Source organism: Cnephaeus nilssonii (genome assembly GCF_951640355.1).
Source record: "Cnephaeus nilssonii genome assembly, chromosome: 6".
Lineage (NCBI taxonomy): Eukaryota > Metazoa > Chordata > Mammalia > Chiroptera > Vespertilionidae > Cnephaeus > Cnephaeus nilssonii.
This window is the reverse complement of record NC_137077.1, coordinates 78116992-78137276: the sequence shown is the minus strand read 5'-3', so window position 1 is coordinate 78137276 and position 20285 is coordinate 78116992. Positions and strand designations below refer to the sequence as shown.

The window sequence follows — 20285 nt, the reverse complement described above, 5'->3', positions numbered from 1 at the left end:
GATGAGGCAGGTAGGCAGAGTGGTTAGGGGCAATCAGGCAGGCAGGTGAGTGGTTAGGAGCGAGTGGTCCTGGATTGCAAGAGGGTGAAGCTTGGGCTGAGGGACCCCCCATCCCATTCATGAATTTTGTTCACCAGGCCTCTAGTCTATATATATATAAAACCCTAATATGCAAATAGACTGAATGGAGGAACAACCGAACAACCAAAAAACCAGTTGCTATGATGTGTGCTGACCACCAGGAGGCACACACAGAACATGGCAGGTGTCAGCAGCAGACGGCAGAGTGTGGAAAATGGTGGGCATTGGCTGCAGCAGGTTGGTGAAGCAGATGTGTGGGGGCACCAGACCAAGGCGGGGCACTGGTTGCTGTCATCGGGGAGAGTGTCTGGTGGTTACTAAAAATTCTTTGCTCCCATGTGCTGCGGTCCCGTCCAGTGCTCGCACCTGCTGCCGGCACCGGAGTCACCGTTTGCAGCCAGCACCAGAGCCATCACTCACACCCGCTGCCAGTGCCTGATGCCGGCCCCGATCGCTCGGCACTGTCAGCAGGTGAAAGCAGCAGCTGCCATCTTCGATCACCCCTGAGGGCTTCTCCACCTCCCCCTGCTCCTAAGGAGCAATCGGGGCAGCAGCTGCGGCTCGCACCCGCTGATGGCACTGGCCCTGCTCGCACCCGCTGCTGGTGCCAGCCCCAATTGCTCTGCACCATCAGCATATGCGAGCACGGTCGGTCGGCGCTGTCAGCACATGGGAGAGGCGGCAGTGGGAGCGGGGCTGCTGGCAGGCAGGGGACCTGGGGCCGCAGCAGGAGGGGCTGGGTAGGGGTGTGGAGGATGGGCCGAGACCCGCCCCTGTGCCCTCCACAGCCTCGTGGCCCACAGTTCCTTTCAAGGTGCACAAATTCATGCACTGGGCCCCTAGTATAGAATAACCCAGTGAAAGATGACCACTACATCTCTTCTGATTATTTCACCAAAAGATTAATACTAACCTGAATAACAATTGCAGCCTTTTCCATCTGTTCTTGTATATTCACAGTGTTTTGTATTTTTTCTTCCTTTAAAATAGTTTGATTTTTGATGCCGGACTCTGGCTGGGATCTCAGGAGTCCTGATGAAGGAGTATGCAGTTTTGAAGATAAATGAATCCGTCTGCGCACAATGTAACCACGCCAGTATGCCTGGATTACTTTAGCTGCCATACTATTATGAAGAGAAAAGAAAACATTTTTAGTTTCTAAAAATACATAGTTGTAGATAAGAGTTCCTTCCTTATCAGCTATATTTGTAAACTTGGATTAAATAAATTATTTGAAAATAAGACATCACCTTTTATTTAAATTTAGTCATAGAAGTAAAGATAGCATGGAAACTTTCAAGTCTGAAGGACAGAAATGGGATGGTAACTTAGAGAGGGATGTGGGTACAAGGAACTTTTTTTTTTCTTTTAAGGAGGAAGATATTACCTAGATTTTGCATGCTACTGAGGATGATGATCCAGTAGAGAGAGAGTAAAAGAGATGATGTAGAAAAGAGGGGACAAAAGTAGGAACCAATGTTGGGTTGGCAAAAGAGGATGAGATCCTGTTCATAGTGGACAGATCAGAGGAAGAAGAGCCCCCTATCCTGAAGAGGAAGGACCCATTAGGTCTTTACTAGCTTCCCTTTCCTTCATGCTCATAATCAAATACTTAAATCAGACCCTTACAAAGCCCAGTAGTTACTTCTAACATGTTCCAAACCTACATGTTTGCCAATTTCAGGCACTAGATCAATCCATGCCCCGCTTTTTCCACATCCCATTAGGCTGCCTATCAACATTAGCAAAATTTGAATAATAATATATATTGATTATAAGTGGATTCTCAATGTGCTTAATTATTTAACTCTTCCTAAATGAATATGCTTCCTTTCTCACACAGATTAATGCAGGACTCTTATAGAGATAAAGAGTTTAGTCTAAATGCTAACTATTATCTTAATATTTCTTCAAATCCCTCAGTTTAGTTTAAAAGTCTTATGAAGGAAAACTAATTCTTGCATAATAACCTTCTCCAGTGCTCCCTTGAAACTGTTTTTAATAATTTTATAATTGTCAAACCCAATGATATTTTCTTCTACCTCATTCTAGTCACTTAAAGCAAAGTGGAATTATGTGATAAACTCTGTCAGACATGACTAGATTTTTTTTCATAGTTATCTATTTATGGAAAATTAGAAAGGAATAATGTAACCATATTCTCATTATTTGGCACTATTATTATTATTACTATTATTATCATCAGTACCACTAACCACCACCACCATTATCATCACCATCATTTTACCCAAAGCCTTTAGAAGCCTTCAATCTATTTTGCTATGAATAGAAAATTCAAGTTAATGGATAAAACTTTTGGCCTAGCTAGGATAAACTGCTTGTACTCCTAATACTTGGAAACAAATAATCACTGCTAAAGAAAAACACAGGCCCCAAATAGCATCCTTGTGCTAAAAGCCCATGATACCAAATTCAGGTTTAATACCTGATCTAATTGCAGATTTGATTCTCCCAGAACCATAACCTTAATCAACCCACCTATAATTTTCTGGTCAAGCACCCATAAAGTAAACAGTCATGTGCTGCCCCCCGCTCCCCATACAAATAAGAGACTATCTGCATGATAAAAATCCTTCCTGTTCTCTTCCCCAAAGAAAAGATGCCCTGGCTTCAAAATAATCCTTCCTTTCTTTCTTAATAGCTACCTTGCCCCATCCTTCTTCTTATAAAAACCTTCCATTTTATACAACCCCTCATGGCTCCCTTCCAATTGATTCATGAATCACTTAATAAAGCCAATTAGATCTTCAAATTTACTGGGTTGAATTTTGTTTTTTAATGTCACAATCCAACAAATCATTTCCTTCTCCCAGGGTGAACAGAATTTTGTAAATTTTGCTATGGATTTAACTCACATTGAACCATCAATTCATTTCTTCATCTTTTGAACAAAAAATAAGTTATACCATTCTAAAGCACTATATATAATAGGTACTTTGAATGTTAACGAGTCTGAAAAAATATTTGCAATGTATAACTGGTAAAGAATGAGAGACTTTTAAGATAACACATTCAACCTAAGACAGTGTCTTATATTTTACTAGAGGCCCGGTGCACAGAAATTGTGCATGGGTGAGGTCCCTAGGCCTGGCCAGTGATCAGGGCTGATGGGGGCCAGGTGCTGGGCCAATCGGGGCCCAAAGGCCCCAGCAGGGTCGGGACAGGAGGTGACGGTCGCCGGGCCAGGCACGAAAGGAATGGACACCGGATGCTGATGCCACCATTGTCAGCGCCCCGCCACCACACGGTTCCCTGCCTCCCCCCCTCCTCCTTCCTTAGCTGTCGCCACCGGACGGAGCACAGGAGGTTGGCTGCCAGCCCTGAGGAGGGAGCCGGCCCTGGGACAGGGGCCACGTCCACCACCACCCACTCCCAGTTCCCTGTTCCAGCCTGGGTGCTGTGGGAAGTACCGTGGAAGGTTGGCGGGCCAGGGGGGAGGGACTGCGGGAAGTTGACCAGCCAGGGGAGGTTGGCTGTTGGAGCACACTGACCACCAGGGGGCAGCTCCTGTGTTGAGCGTCTGCCCCCTGGTGGTCCGTGTGCGTCATAGTGATCGGTAGTTCCAATTGCTTAGGCTTTTATATAGAGATATTTTTCACCAGATAAACGGAAATTTTACTGACTGTAACCATGAATTTCTTCTAAAGCTTATCAGTCATTGTGTGCTTGAATTTCTTGGCCCAATATCATCAAAATTTCCCAAGGAGAAAAAATGTAGATGAGGGATATTTTATTCGATGACACTAACACATTATATTGAAAGCAGTGTGAAGACATATAAAGGTTATTTAGGGCTTCCTGAACATAGCTTGACCTCCATGCTGAGAAAAACAACTCCTATTATCACTACATCATCATCATCATCATCACCATCATCACCATCACCTATTTTTAGCAAAAATCATCATAATAAAATGTCCTTAGCTTAAGAACATATGTAAATCGCTTAGGAAACACCTCTAAAACTGACAGCGAATCTTCCTGAATCACTCAGTGGCAAGGTTCAGTAAGGGGTTATACATTTTCTTTTCCCTTTATTCTTTACATGTTTAGTATGTCAATATTTTCAGTTTTTCATCCTTCCTTATTATCATTTGTATATTTTATATACCACTAGAGGCCCGGTGCACGAAATTCATGCATGGGGGGGGGGGGGGCGGTATGTGTCCCTCAGCCCAGCCTGCACCCTCTCCAATTTAGGACCCCTCAGGGGATGTCTGACTGCCCATTTAGGCCCAATCCCGGTGGGATCCGGCCTAAATGGGCAGTCGGACATCCCTCTCACAATCCAGGACTGCTGGCTCCCAACCACTCACCTGCCTGCCAGCCTGATCACCTCCTAACCACTCCCCTGCCAGCCTGATTGATGCCTAACTGCTCCCCTGCTGTCCCAATTGCCCCTAACCGCCCTCCCCTGCAGGCCTGGTCCCCCCAACTGCCCTCCTCTGCTGGCCCAGTCACCCCTACCTGTCCTTCCCTGCAGGCCTGGTCCCCTCCAAATGCCCTCCCCTGCTGGCCTGATCACCCACAACTCCCCTCCTCTGCTGGCCATCTTGTGGCAGCCATCTTGTGTCCACATGGGGGCAGCCATCTCTGACCACATGGGGGCAGCCATCTTGTGTGTTGGAGTGATGGTTAATTTGCATATTGCCCTTTTATTACATAGGATGGATTAAGAAGTTCTGAATATTGTTTATGTGTGTTTGGAGTTAACAACACAATAGGACATGTGTTGGTGGAACAAAAAAATATATAACCATGCAGAAACTTCATTTCTTTAATATGACCTTTTCTCCTTTCTTTCCTTTTGGTGCAAACTGGCCACATCCAGCACCCTGACTCACCTGCCTCCTCCCTTGTAGGACCACTCCCTTAATCATTAAGCCCTCAGTATAATGAGGTTCTTTCTGGTCAGCATCAAATAATCTTAGGGGAAAAAAGCCTGGGTCTATTGATCACAGAGGCAGTGTTTCCATCAAACTAGGGATAACATGTAGGCCTTAGTCGTATTTCAGCTCAATGCCCAGAAAAGCCATGGCTGACACCAGGACCAGATGCACTGATCAACTACTCCCTATCCCTAGCGCCAACCAATCAGTAGAGATCATGACCCTAACTCACTTAGTCACCATGATTAATTATGTTTCCCCTGTATAACCCATTCCCTAGACAACATAGAGGAGCCAGGTCTTTGAGCATCCCACACCTGTGTCTCTGGGCATGGGACACTTCCTGAAAATAAAGTTCTTCTGGCTGGAGAAAATGTCCAAGTTTATTTCAATGTATAACCAGGTGAGTCATAAGAAGTGAGACCCAAAAAGGCATTGGGCAGTTGATGTTTCTATGCCATTCTGGAGCAAAGGAACAGGGTTGTGGTTTGGGATTCCAAAGGGCAGGAAGGCAATTCAGATAGAAATGAAAAGCAAATGTTGGGTAAATAAATGTTTGCTGGGCCATTTTTAACAATGGGTCACCAAGATGGCGGCATAGGTAAACACCTAAACTGCTGCCTCGCACAACAATTTCAAAACTACAACTAAAAGACAAAACGTCTATCACCCAGAACCACGGGAAAGCTGGCTGAGTGGAAGTTCTATAACTAGAAGGAAAAAGAAAAGAGCATTGAGACGTGCACAAGCACTGAAAAGCTGAGGTACGGAGCCGCACGAATCGGGCTGGTGGCGGGCGACTGGGTGTGCAGCTTTTTTCAAATCAAAGGAAGACAAGCTCCTGATTACTCTGAACTCCAGTTTCTGGGGAGGTGCTGGGGACCCAAACTCCTACGGGGAGAAGCTGGACTGTCTGCCATCAGGCCGGAAAGTGAGGGTGGCTTTCTTGCAAAGGTGTGCGCAGCAATCATTGTGTACTGCACTGGGGCGCGGGGCACGGGGACTTGGAAACGTGGAGATCCAGAGACGGCTGACTGGCAGCCATTGCTATTTGCTACTCCCTAGCCTAGTGACTCCCTGAGACACTGCCCCGCACAATCTACAAACCCACCCAAGCTCCATGCAGTGGCTTTTGCATATAAATGGCCTGCCCAATCGCAGCTTAACCAAACAAACTGCAGCTCTGGTCAGACAGCTCCAAAACCTCCAAACCCCAAGCAAAGAGGAGAAAACTGTAGTTCTCGCTGTAGCTCCTGCTGGGTGGCCTCAGACAGTAGCTGACCTGCACCCCATTGGAGATCCAGAAGCTAGTGTATATAGTGGTCAGTGTGAGACAACACCAGATTTCAACTACTCACATCCATAAGTGACACATTCAAGAGGCAGACTCAGTGAGCAACAAAACCCCACTGAAGCAAGTCCTGCCCCATAAGCGTGTCTCCAGTACAGCAGTTCTTCCACTCCATCAACACAGGGAAGCAGCAAAATGTGGAGACAAAGAAACATGTCACGAATGAAAGAAATGGAGGAAAGCAAACTACTGGACGTAGCGTTCAAAACCACATTTATAAAGTTACTCAAGAACCTTCTAAAAACCGCTGAGAAACTTGATGAGACCTCCAAGGAGCTTAGTGAGACCTTCAAGGACCTTAATGAGAATGCCAAAAAAATGGAAAAGGACCAGTAAGAAATTATTAAGCATACACTGTCTGAAATAAAGAATATACAGAAATTCAACTGTAGATCAAAGGACCCCAAGAATCAACCCAAAGATCTGAAATATGAGGAAGCAAAAAACACCCAACCAGAAAAACAAAAAGAATCCAAAAATATGAAGATAGTGTAAGGAGCCTCTGGGACAACTTTAAGCGTACCAACATCCGAATTATTGGGGTGCCAGAAGAAGAGAGAGAGCAAAATATTGAAAACCTATTAGAAGAAATAATGACAGAAAACTTTCCCTACCTGGTGAAAGAAATAGACTTACAAGTCCAGGAAGCGCAGAGAACCCCAAACAAGAGGAATCCAAAGAGGACCACACCAAGACACATCATAATTAAAATGCCAAGGGCAAAAGATAGAGAGAATCTTGAAAGCAGCAAGAGAAAAACAGTTAGTTACCTACAAGGGAGTACCCATATGATTGTCAGCTGATTTCTCAACAGAAACTATACAGGCCAAAAGGGAGTGGCAAGAAATATTCAAAGTGATGAATAGCAAGTACCTACAACCAAGATTACTCTACCCAGCAAAGCTATCATTCAGAATTGAAGGTTAGATAAAGAGCTTCACAGACAAGAAAAAGCTAAAGGAGTTCATCACCACCAAACCAGGATTATATGAAATGCTGAAGGGTAGTCTTTAAGAAGAGGAAGAAGAAGAAAAAGGTAAAGATAAAAATTATGAACAACAAAATGACAACAAATACATACCTACCAACAAGTGAATCTAAAAATCAAGTAAATAAAAAATCTGATGAACAGAATGGACTGATGAATATAATAGTCAGGGACATAGAAAGGGAGTGGACTGACAATTCTCAGGGTGAAGGGGGTGTGAGGGGTGCGGGAAGAGATTGGACAAAAATCTTACACCTATGGATGAAGACAGTGGCGGGGGCTAAGGGCATGGGGTGGGGTGGGGAATCAGGTGGAGGGGAGATATGGGGGGCACAAAGAGGAACACCTTTAATAATCTGAACAATAAATATTTATTTAAAAAAAAATAACAATGGGTCACAGAGAGGACTTTGAACAAATGAACCATGTCAAGTTCTTCTCTATCATACATTAGTTTATGGTAAATTACAGTTATCTGTGATAATATCGCCCTTCCTAGAGAAAGTTCTTTAGCTAAATTCCTGTAGGATATTAACCAGCTTAAAATTAATATCCCAAAAGGCATATTTTGGGGGCAACAAAACTTTGGTCCCCTCATATGCTACTTCAAAATTTGGTGCATTGGCATAGTTAATATTTTAACTTGAAAGATTTGAGGAAAGGCATGTGCAAGAAGGGTTTTTGACCTTCCCAGGAAGCAGGTCATAAAATCCTCATAGGAGAGTTGCTCTCCCGATAACCAGAGGAAAAAAGCATTCTTATCCCAAGATAAAGGACAAGAGGGATATGAATGAGCAGCCATTGCTAAATTGCCTGTTTACTACCCTTAGCTCAGACCCTGTGTCATATCATATTTTTCTAAGACCTTACATTCTTCATCGAACCTAATATACAAATGTTTAGGTTTAACTATTTCTTTGGGTCCTCATTTTAATGCAAGCTCCTATGTAACATAAAAGTTATATTAAATAAATTAACATGTATGCATTTCTCTCATTCATCTATCTTTTGTTATAGGGGTCTCAACTGAAAACTTATAAAGATAGAAGAAAAAAATTTTCCTCCCTACATAGGAAAAGCAATCAATTACGTAAATTGGTAAGATGTCAGAAAATGTTAGACTTCTTAGGTAAAATTTAAAAAAAATATTAGGAAATACATGTTAGTTTCACTACATGAAACTTTTTAATATAGTTCCCAGAAAAGAAATTACCATTCACACTGACAATCCCTGAAAAAGAATGAAGATTGGGAAAAGCAAGATTAGCTACTGTGATAATCCATGTTCTACCCTGTTCAGCCTTGTTATTAAGGAGAAGTTGAATTCGATCAGTTTTAATTTTGTTGGCTTGACACTGAGGCCCAAAGTAAAATGAACAGAGAAAGTTGACAGGCCAAAGTAAAAACAAATCTGGTAGTTCAAAATAAATAAATTAATTAATTAAGCCAACCATTTCTTTTTAAAAGATTTTTATAGTTAGAGGCCCGGTGCATGAAAATTCATGCACTGGATGGGGGGGGGGGGGTCCCTCAGCCTGGCCTGCCCCCTTTCACAGTCCGGGAGCCCTCAGGGGCAGGAGGCAACCCGGTGATCAGGGGAAGGCGATGCCCCAGCACACTTCTGCTGCTGCCACTGCCAGCAGTACAAACCTTGGCCAGCCCTGGTTACCTGAGCCTCAGGCCAGCCCTGGGCGGCTGGGCAGCTGCCATCTGAGGCTTGCCTGCACCTCGGGCCAGCCCTGGGCAGCTGTGGCACTGAGGGGACTGGGGTACTCTGGAGGCAGGCACGGCCTTGCCGCACGCCTGCCACCCTGGCGGGGCTGAGGGGACAGGGTTCTGCCATATTTGAGGGCATGGCAGTCAATTAGCTTATTCTCTCCTTATTGGCTGTGGGCACTGCCATCTTTGAGGGCAGGGCAGTCAATTAGCATATTCCCTCCTTATTGGCTGTGGGCACCACCATCTTTGTGATGGCATGAGGGTCAATTAGCATATTCCCCCTTATTAGATAGGATGGGGATTTATTTTATTAATCTAAACGAATATTGCCCAACCTTACAAATTGTTATTCCAAAGAAAATTATAGCACATGCATTCTAATACTGGCATAGATGCTTACCAAATGTTTACTGGATCAATGAGCAAATAAATAGAATATGAAAAGGTATATTTTAAAAAATTAAATTATCTGAATATTTAGAAAGTATTCTTAGAATAATTCTTAGAATAATAAGAATTCTGAATTCTTATTATTTTTAGAATAATGTAATATTTTTCTTTAATTTTTTCTCAATTACAGTTTACATTTAATATTATTAGTTCACCTGTACAACATAGTGGTTCAACAATCACATACTTCACAATGTGGTCCCCTTGATATTCGCTGTGAGCCTGGCTTCTGGCTGAGTGGCGCTCCCCCTGTGGCAGCACACTGACCACCAGGGGGCAGCTCCTGCGTTGAGCATCTGCCCCCTGGTGGTCAGTGCACATCATAGAAACCAGTCGTTCTGCTGTTCAGTTAATTTACATATTAGGGTTTTATTATATAGGATTAGAAGGAAGTAAAATAATTTTGTATTCATTTGTTTTTAATGAAAAACTAGTCAATTAAATCAGAATCTGCCACAAGTCAATCAAATTAATCTGTGCTATAATCTATACTAATAAAAGGGGAGACCTTCCGGATGTCCTTCTGGACAAAGCCATGGTGGTGGGGCTGAGGCAGAAGCGGTTAGGGATGAGCAGGCTGGCGGGGGGAGGGGGGGCAGTTGGGAGTGAGCAGGCCAGCAGGGGGGGCAGTTGTGGGTGATCAGGCTGGCAGGGGGGAAGTTGGAGGCAATCAGGACAGCAGGGGGGGAAGTTAGGGGTGAGCAGACCAGAAGGGGGGGCAGTTGGGGGTGATCAGGCCAGAAGGGGGGGCAGTTGGGGACGATCAGGCCAGCAGGCAGAGTGGTTAGGGGCGATCAGGCAGGCAGGCAAGTGAGCGGTTAGGAGCCAACGGTCCCGGATTGCAAGAGAGATGTCGGACTGCCGGTTTAGGCCTGATCCCGGGATCAGGCCTAAACTGGCAGTCGGACATCCCCTGAAGGCTCTCAGATTGGAGAGGGTGCAGGCCGGGCTGAGGGACACCCCCCGCCCCGTGCACAAATTTCGTGCACCGGGCCACTAGTTAAAAATGTGTGTACATTATAAGAACATAATTAAGGGGATTAATATAAAATATAATAATGATTCAAATCCTTTACCAAGTTATAATTTGGTAACATTGACTAAGATTCACTATAAAAAATATACACTATAAAAGAAAAATTTTCTATAAATCTTACATTTCTTCATAATTTTCAATATTTGGGTGATTCTTCAGCAGGTAGCTTGTCATCACTGTTTCCATGAATGGGATTCTTTTGGTGGGGATACCGCTTGCCTTGCTGTCTTCTCTTTTCCGCTCTATTATTTTTTCCTGATTCATCCCTTCCGTATCTTCACATAAGGAGTTGGTTAAAAGGGAATGATGAGAACCAGAGTCCATCCGTTTTTTAGAAATATCTGGTGAGTCAGGTTTATGTTTGTCTGCATAAGAGTGAAGGATTCTATTTTGCAGGATGCTGTCACTGTCTGTAGGAATCAAATGATTTTGCTGGGCTTCTGATTCACCTCTGTTGGTGATACCTACATCTCCGAGTTCATGTGCATATCGATATTGATTACTAAGTTCCATTAATTTCTTAAAATGATGAGAGAGATTTTCTGCAGCATCCAAGGTGAATATATTTCTGAACAAATAATGATAAGAATTAATAACAAGATTATATCTGCAAATATCAAAACTTGTATAGATTTTGAAATTTTCCCTGTGTGGCCTGACATGAATGTGAAACTTGCCTATAACATTCATTTAAAACTTATTTCTGGTTGCTTAGATAAAAATTGATATCATTTCTAACAAAATTTGAAAATATTTGTTTAGTTAATATAGATCTGTCAATCCAGACAAAATGTCTGGAAGTTTTAGGACCATTTTTATTCTAGGTATTTTTGGTACAAATGAATGAGAAAAATCTATGCTTTCCCTACCATAAACATGAGAAATCATGGCTGCCTAAATTTGGAGAAGTTATTTATGAAATATAGTTAAAAGTACTTTCTACGTTGACACTTGCCATGCAAAATATTTGTATTGGACTTTTAAACAAAGAACTTTTATTATGGGAAAGTTTATATTCCCATTTTTATCTGGAAAAATAATGCATTCCAAAGAAAATTCAAATACTTTAAGTCATAAATGGTTGTGATTCTCTTGAACAATTGTTGGATTTCTGACTTATTGAGGTTATAGCTTGTGTAAGCAATCAAACTTCCACTTTGCCAGGTTATAGCAAATGTAAAGGACTTTGCATTTGTATAAGCCTTATTCTTGTCTACATTTTATTTATCTTCCTTTATTTCTGTTTTATTATTTTTAATTTTACTTACTTCAAATATATATTTTCTGTATATAACCCCAAGCTGCCTAAAATTTATTCTGAAACAATGTAGGATATAAAAATATGTATAAAATTTTATCAATAGCATACAAAATAAAAGATATTTCCTAAGATGTAGAGATAATTAGATAGTCCCTATGAGCACAAAAGATTAGATGTTAATATGTGCTCCTCCAATATATTTTTGATATTTTATATTTCATTAATTTTGTTGGCTAATGATACAGAAAGGTTCAATTCAATATCAGAATATCAAATGCTTATGGCTAGGTTTTAAATTTACCACCATTTATGATCAAATACATAAAATACAGTCTATTTTCCATTTTCAATGCTAATGACAATAAATTGTTCAAAGAAATTGAGAAATATAAATTTCATCATGAAGAATGTCAATGATTACTTTGACATAAAAAATTGTACATTAACCTACATTTACAAGAAGATATAAGTTGAGGTTTATGCAAACATAAATCTAAATAATCTTAGTATTTGTTCAAAGTAAACATTAATTATGCATGAAAATTTGGATTATTTTGAAAGCTATGAAGTTAATTTTTAATATGAACAGACTATATTTTAAAACATTTAAGTAGCAAAACCATATCATATAGATGAGTAAGTATGAAAGTACAAATAGTAATATTTTAAGAATACAAATTCATAATTAAGGCATTTGGAAGCCCATGTTATTGTTCCAGTTATAATACAGCCTCATCATAAGTGAAATAGAAGATCATTTTCCTTTTTCATTTGTGTTTTCTGCAGCAATGCAAATTAGAAAAAAAGTTATAGAAAGATCATTTATAATTCATTCATAATAATGCATTCAAAATTTGGGATAGGGAATGAGTTCTCTGTTTGGTTATTTGATTAGGATTTTACTCTGTTTCTATACCCTGAATATGTGCATGTGAGGACTGCTTTGCTCCACTGTGCTCCCTAATACCCTATATAATAAAAGCCTAGCAATCAAAACGGCGGAACGACCAGAACGACGCGAGACCAGAATGACCATGGCCCCTTGCCCCGGCCGACCCAGCCCCCAGTGGGGACCCCCACCCTGATTGGGGGCATGGCCAGCCTGCAAACCACTCATGGCCCCTCGCCCTCACCAGCCCTGCCCCCCAGCGGGGACCCCCGCCTGGATCAGGGGCGTGGCCAGCCTACAAACTGCCCACAGCCCCTCGCCCCTGCTGGTCCCGCTCCCAAGTGGGGACTCCAACCCCAATCCAGGCTCCAATCAGGGCAGGCCGGCTGGCCCCCACCTGTGCACTGGGCCTCTATCCTATAAATAAAAGGGTAATATGAAAATTGACCCTAATGGTGGAATGACCAGAATGACTGCTTGACCAGTCACTATGAAGTGCACTGACCACCTCTCAGTCCCTTTTCCCCGCCGGCAGGCTCCCATTTCCCAATGGCAAATGGAGAACAAGGGGTGGGTGGCGGGGGACATGGGTGGTGCCAGGCCAAGGCCCCTGCCCTGCCAGTTGCCCCACACAGAGGGCGACCCACAGCGGGAGCAGGGTCAGCAAGTGGGTGGGAATGGCTGACAGCTCGGTCCCTTCCCCCAGCTGTCAGACTCCAATTGCCTGATGGTGAATGGGGAACTGTGGTGGGTGGCAGCGGGGGGTGGGTCTGACTGCAGGCAGCCGGGGAAGATGGCCCTGATTGCAGGCCAGGACTAGAAACTGTACCCGTGAACAAATGTCATGCGCTGAGCCTCTAGTAGAAATATAAAATACTCGAGGCTCCGTGCAAGAAATTCATGCACTAGGAGGTGTCCCTCAGCCCGGCCTGCACCCTCTCGAATTCCAGGACCCCTTGCTCCTTACCACCCACCTGCTCGCTGTTCTTTACACTTGGCTCACTGCTCCTTGGCACTGTCATGGAGGAGCAGCCATGAGCCCGGCTTCTGGCTGAGTGGCGTTCCTTCTATGGGAGTGCACTGACCACCAGGGGGCAGCTCCTGCATTGAGCATCTGTCCCTTGGTGGTCAGTGAGCATCATAGCCACCGGTTATTCTGGTTGTTTCACCATAACAGTCACTCAGGCTTTTATTATATAGATGTGTGATACCCCTTGTATATATAAATATTATCTATATTATAAAACTTGCCTTACTCCATTGCAACTATTTATTTATCTAATTTTCTCTTATGTTAATCTGATTGTGTGTTTTGTCTACAATAATTGTTGAATAACTTTATAATTAATTGAAAAACTGAATAAATGTTTACATATTATGTTGAAACTATCCTCATGCTTTATTTTATTTTACCTAATATTTTAACTTTTAAATAGCATTCAAAATAGATATTGATATATTTCAAACAATGTAAAGATGATGTCAGATTTTTTGAAGGGAGACTATCCCTAAAACACACTGTCCTAATTCAAAAAAGGTATGATTATATTGATCAGAATATTTTTAATCATATGTATAAAATGCATTATGTATTTTAATTATGCCAAGATAAAGATAACAGTCTTACCCTTTTTCATTAATATAGTTTTCAATTAGTAAGTTGAATTCTGTAACCTGGGACTGACAAAGTAACAGGAAACATCCTAATTCTGATTGATAGTGTTCTTCAATGTGGCTTTTTGAATAAGAGTCTAGAGTTTCACCATTGAGGATTCTTAGAGCAGGTAATATTTTAAGCAAAGAATGCCTATTGAAAACATAAAAAATTATTGAGAAGGAGCACTTATTTATAAAACAACCATATATCTATTACTTAAACAATAAAAGCACAGAGTATATCGTGGAAACTGTCACTGCTTTCTAGAGAAAATAATATTATTAAATCGTTTTAAAATGTTCTGGTCCAAAATAAGTTTTAGAGTTCTTTACATTTAACTGTTTCCTTCTAAATACAAAAGGGAAATTCAAGCAGTTAGAAATGATCTGGTAATAAATAAAAGGTTGCATAATAATAATAATAATAATAATAATAATATCAGATGCACTCTTCTATAAAGAAGATAATTAAAATAATCTTACTGAATGTTGCTGTTTATTTGAGAAATAGAGGTAAATTTTGGATGTTTCTCTTAGTAAAATAGAATGAGTGTAGGGCTAAAACAAGAGGGGTGGGGATTGCCCTGCTTTTCATGATCTGGGAAATCTAAAATTATGTTATTTATTCTTTCAATTACTAAGGATTATATATAGTAATATTAATAATACTGTATTATTAATATATATCTTATTTTGTTACATAATAATAAAATAATCAAGATATGGGCATAAGTCTATATCAAACCAGGTCAGACAGCAAAACTTCCAACAAGCCCAGTCATTTCGAAGTACTCCCCAAGCCTTTCACAAGGAGAGTGCAGGCTTCTTTCTACAAGGTTATTATTGGTGGTCACAGGGGCAAAAAGGACATCTTGAATAAGTAAAACTCCTTAGTGAAAAACTAACAGTTCTTTTGAGGGAAACTACTGAACTTTGAAAAAAGGTATCAAAGAAGAATAAATAAGTGGAAAGCTGTTCCATGAAATTATGTTCATATATAAGAAGATTGAATATTGTCAATAAGTCAGTTCTCCCCAATTTGGTCTTCAGATTCAACTCAATCCCAATAAAAATGCCAACAAGATATTTTGAGGACATCAATAAATCGTATCTAAAGTTTACATGAAGAAGCAAAAAGACCCAAAAAAGCTAACTTAATATTGAAGGAAAAGAACAAAATTCATGGATTAACACAACCTGACTTCAATATTTACTATCAAAATACAGTAATCAAGAGAGCATGGTAGCATTGGGAAAAGAATAGACAAATAGATCAGTGGAACAAAAGAGGGAGCCCAGAATTAGACCTGTGCAGATATCATCAACTAATCTTTGACAAAGAAGCAAATGCATACAATGGAGAAAAGATAAATGGTCCTGGAACAACTGGACAACCACATGCAGAAAAAAAAATGTATAGATACAGGCCTTAAAACTCTTCGCAAGCTCAGCAAGATGGCGGCTGGCAGGACCACGGTGAGGGAGAGGGTGTGAGTGAGGGAGTGAAAGGGGCGTGTGTGGACGTGTGAGGTGTGGACATGTGTGGTGTGTGCGTGTGTGTGTGAGAGACAGTTAGATCTCACAAAGTCTCAGGGGCTGAAAGACCAGGCTCTCCTGGACAGAGAACCCCTGCCATGGCTGTGGGCACTCCCCAGGCTGCAGGGCTTGGGCATGGAGCCCATGCCATCTTGAAGGGGAGACATATGTAAAACTTTAAACAATAAATAATTTTTACAAAACCTCTTTACAAAGATTAAAAAATGGATCACAAACCTAATATAAAATGTAAAATACCTAGAAAATAAAATAGGAAAAAATCTAGATGACCTTTGGCATGGTAATGACTTTTAGGATACAACATCAAACACAATTCATGAGAGAAATAATTAATAAACCGAACTTCATTAAAATTATATATAAAATTATAAAAATATAATAGTAAAATTATATTTTACAACTATCTATCTATATAAAAGGCTAAGTGACCATCACATCTGGAACAACCAAACGGATGGCCGAACAGGCTGCATGGGGCGACCAGGCTGGCTGGGGGCTTAGTGAGGGGCGACCAGATGACCGAGCAGCAGGCTGCATGGGGCTACCAGGTCCGCGGGGCGGGGGGGCAGTTGGGGGCAACCAGATCAGTGGTGGAGGGGGCAGTGAGGGGCGACCAGGTTTGCAGGTGGGGGGGCAGTTGTGGGTGGCCACACCGACAGGGGGTGCAGTAAGGGGCGACCAGGCCAGCGGGGAGGCACTAAGGGGAGGCCAGGCTGGTGGGGGAGGCAGTTAGGTGTGATCAGGCAGGCAGGCAGGTGAGCAGTTAGGAGCCAGTGGTCCCGGATTGTGAGAGGGATGTCCAACTGCTGGTTTAGACCCGATCCGCATCTGAAGATATCACCTAATTAAGTAAGTGGTCCATTAAGGCAAAAATGCCTAGGGCCAACAAATGTCACCATGCATACTGTAAATAGTTATAATCTTGATAGTCTTGCTATTAAGTAAAAGTAATCACAGGAGAGGTATAATTACATGTCCCTCTATAAAAGTCAAAAGGAAGAATACTACACTTTTTATTTTCTGGGGATATAGATGATTAGCTCCCCTACCTCTCTCCATCCCCCCAGGAAAAACAAATGCCTTTTTCTCCTTAGTAATATTTAAATTAGGATAGAGAGAAAATAATTAGATTTGGTTCTTTAGAGTAATTATCAGATATTTTACAATTTTAAGAAGCAGATAAAAAGCTTAATGCTTTGCAAAAAAGGTTTGAACTAATTAAGAAAATGTGGGTCCAAATACTGTGAACTTTTTTAGTAGGCTGGTAGTTACCAGTGTTTGCCAATAAACTACCATGTTTACCACAAAAAAGTGAAATAAATATAGCATATATTGTATTTCTGGCTGGATTCATTTGAAGGTTTGGTTCAAAAGCAGAATGTTATCCTATATAATAAAGAGGTAATATGCAAATTGACCCTCATGCACTCACAAGATGGCTGCCTACCACCAGGCAGGCTGAGTGGGGTGACCAGGCTGGCAGGGGAGTTAGTGAGGGACAACCAAACGACTGAACAAGCAGGCTGCGTGGGGCGACCAGGGCGGCAGGGGGGTTAGTGAGGGATGACCAAACAACTGAACAGCAGGCTGCGTGGGGTGACCAGGCCTGCAGGGGTGGCAGTTAGGGGCAACCAGGCAGGCAGGCAGGTGAGCGATTAGGAGCCAGTGGTTCAGGATTATGAGAGGGATGTCCAACTGCTTGTTTAGGCCCGATCCCAGGGACAGGCAGTTGGACATCCCCCAAGGGGTCTCGGATTGGAGAGAGTGGAGGCTGGGCTGAGGGGACCCCACCTCCCGTGCATGAATTTTGTGCACCAGGACTCTAATATTAAGATAATAGCTATTAATCACAGGTGATGAGGTAATTAGAGGTGCTGATCACAGATGTACAATCTATACTAATAAAAGCCTAGGTGCCCTCGCCCAATGCCCTCACGTTATCACAATATGGCCTCCACAAGATGGCTTCCACAAGATGGCCACCACAAGATGGCCACCCTCACATTGTCACAAGATGGCCGCCACAAGATGGCTGCCACAAGATGTCCACCACAAGATTCTTGGCAGGGGAGGGCAGTTAGGGGCAATTGGGGTGGCAGGGGAAGGCAGTTGGGGGCCATTGGGCCATCAGGGGAGGGCAGTTGGGGGTGATCAGGCCTGCAGGAAAGGCAGTTGGGGACCATTGGGCTGGCAGGGTTGGGCAGTTGGGGGCGATCAGGCTGGTAGGGGAGGGCAGTTGGGGTCAATCGGGCCAGCAGGGGAGGGCAGTTGTTGGAGATCAGGCTGGCAAGGGAGCGGTTAGGGGCAATCAGGCAAGCAGGCAGGTGAGCGGTTAGGAGCCAGCAGTCCCGGATTGTGAGAGGGATCCAGATTGGAGAGGGTACAGGCTGGGCTGAGGGACACCCCCCTATGCACGAATTTTGTGCACCAGGCCTCTAGTATTAAATATAACATGAAATCTTTGACTGAGGTTCTCCTTAGAGCAAGGAAAAATTATTCTCTGAAAGTGAAGCTCATAATAATCAAAATATAGTGGCAAGATCAACTATTCATATTACATGCTATCAAATTGTTTATTACATTAGTAATGGAGCCACATTGTATTTTAAATATTCACCAAAGTCCCCAGTCAAGTTTTCATCAAGACATGACTGTAATGTCAAAATAACTTATTTAGTCATACTTAATTATAAAATGCCAGGTATGACATAATATTTTTGAGGCATGATAATAAAGGGTATTGAAAATTAAGCCTGTATTGTTTATCCAACTTAAAAAAGATGCTCTAATTCTCTTACTGTTCCTGCTTCTTTAGTTTAAATTTCCTAAATTATAGGAGCGCAAACATAAGGCTTCAATAACTTGACAGAAATAGTCCTTGAGAATAATGAACAGTTCTAATTCTTTGTTTCAAGCAAATTTCTGCAAGAGTGGACCTGAGGAGCAGAGGAATGCAGTATACCAATGACAGGCTCCAGTCTTTGAAATAGGTGTATCTTATAAGGAAAATTAATAAAGCAGAATTTTTTATTATAACTAGCATTACTTAGTAGTTAGGTAAAGCTGCCTTTTTTTCCCTAGGGTATAATCATTTCTGGTTAAACACTCAAAGTTTTTCACCAGGATCCTGGACCCTCAGTGGTTGTGCAGATGCAGTAACACCTATGAGACCCTCCTAAGCAGCCACCTTTCAGGTCTCATTTTGGCTAAATGAGCAAGTGTCAACAAAAGAAAGGCAATACTCACGCTGCTAACATGAGACCCACAAAGTCTAACATATCTATTCTTTATCTTAATCACTCTAAATCCATTGGGATGAGAATTCAAGGCTAGATCTCTCTGTGTGCCTTCAACCCTCAGGTATTGTTTCTGAAAAGATTGCCCTTGAATTGCTGCATCAGTGGTGTCTGGGACACTTTTAAAAATGCAGATTCTTCAGTTACACCAGACATGTACTGGTGGGTCCAGAGGAATCTCTAATTATAAAATATAGCCTTTCTTGTGCACCTTACAGAATAACAACCATCGTATTGGGGAGGAAATAGACTACAACACATTATGCTAAAATCAGAGATGCTCAGGTTTAAAGTTAACTCTGGAATTTTAATAATTTAAAAATTGTCTCTAATTTTCAAGAAAAATACAGCTTTCATGGAAAATGATAGCAAAACCTATATATCAATGATGTTAGAAGAATTGGCCAAAAAATATAAGAGATATTGTGGGCCTAGGCAGTTATATTACAACTAGAGGCCTGGTGCATGAATTTGTGCATGGGTTGGGTCCCTTGGCATGGCCTGCGGGGATTGGGCTGAAACCGGCAGTACAACGCCACCTGCTGCTCCTGCCTGCCGCTCCCACTCATCCTGGCCCTGCTGCACCTACTGCAGGCTCACGCCCAGTCAGTCCCAATTGGGAGAGGCTCGCACACCACAGTGGTGCTCTCCAGCTGTGAGCCCTGCGTCTGGCAGCTATCCCGAGGGGTGTGGGGGGGTTTGGGACACAATCGGCCCTCCAGGTGGGTGGTGGGATGCCCTTGCTGGCCTGGGATCTGGATCCATCCCGCTGACGTTTGTGCCAGTTGTCGGGAGCCACCTAGTGGCCACTTTTATATCATTTCTTCCTTGTGGAGTGTCTAGGGAGGGGAAGCAGCCTCAGTGCCTGAGGCCAACTTCCAGGAGGCCAAGAGTGCTGTCGGGATTGTGCCGGCGGCATCCATCCGTTGGTGCCTGGACCATTTTCCGGAGATTGGACCTGCAAGACTACTGAGGGAGGGAGTGGCTGCCACAGGTCTGGTGGGCCACAGGGACAGGTCAGTCAGCTGAATGGCGCTCCCACTGTGGGATTGCACAGACCACCAAGGGGCAGCTCCTGCGTTGAGCATCTA

General features: G+C 42.5%; 1 protein-coding gene across 1 annotated transcript in view; it reads right to left on the bottom strand.

Annotated features, from left to right (window-relative positions):
• The window catches only part of LRRIQ1 (leucine rich repeats and IQ motif containing 1), a gene marked incomplete at its 3' end in the record, with an annotated part of 219205 nt that overhangs the window by 109750 nt on the left and 89170 nt on the right, over positions 1 to 20285 (bottom strand). Inside the window, exons 15-17 of the mRNA XM_079775698.1 lie at positions 14313 to 14492; positions 10657 to 11103; positions 995 to 1205 (exon numbers count right to left, since the gene is read on the bottom strand). Coding sequence (XP_079631824.1) covers positions 995 to 1205; positions 10657 to 11103; positions 14313 to 14492 — 838 coding nt within the window. The remainder of the gene's footprint in view (positions 1 to 994; positions 1206 to 10656; positions 11104 to 14312; positions 14493 to 20285) is intronic.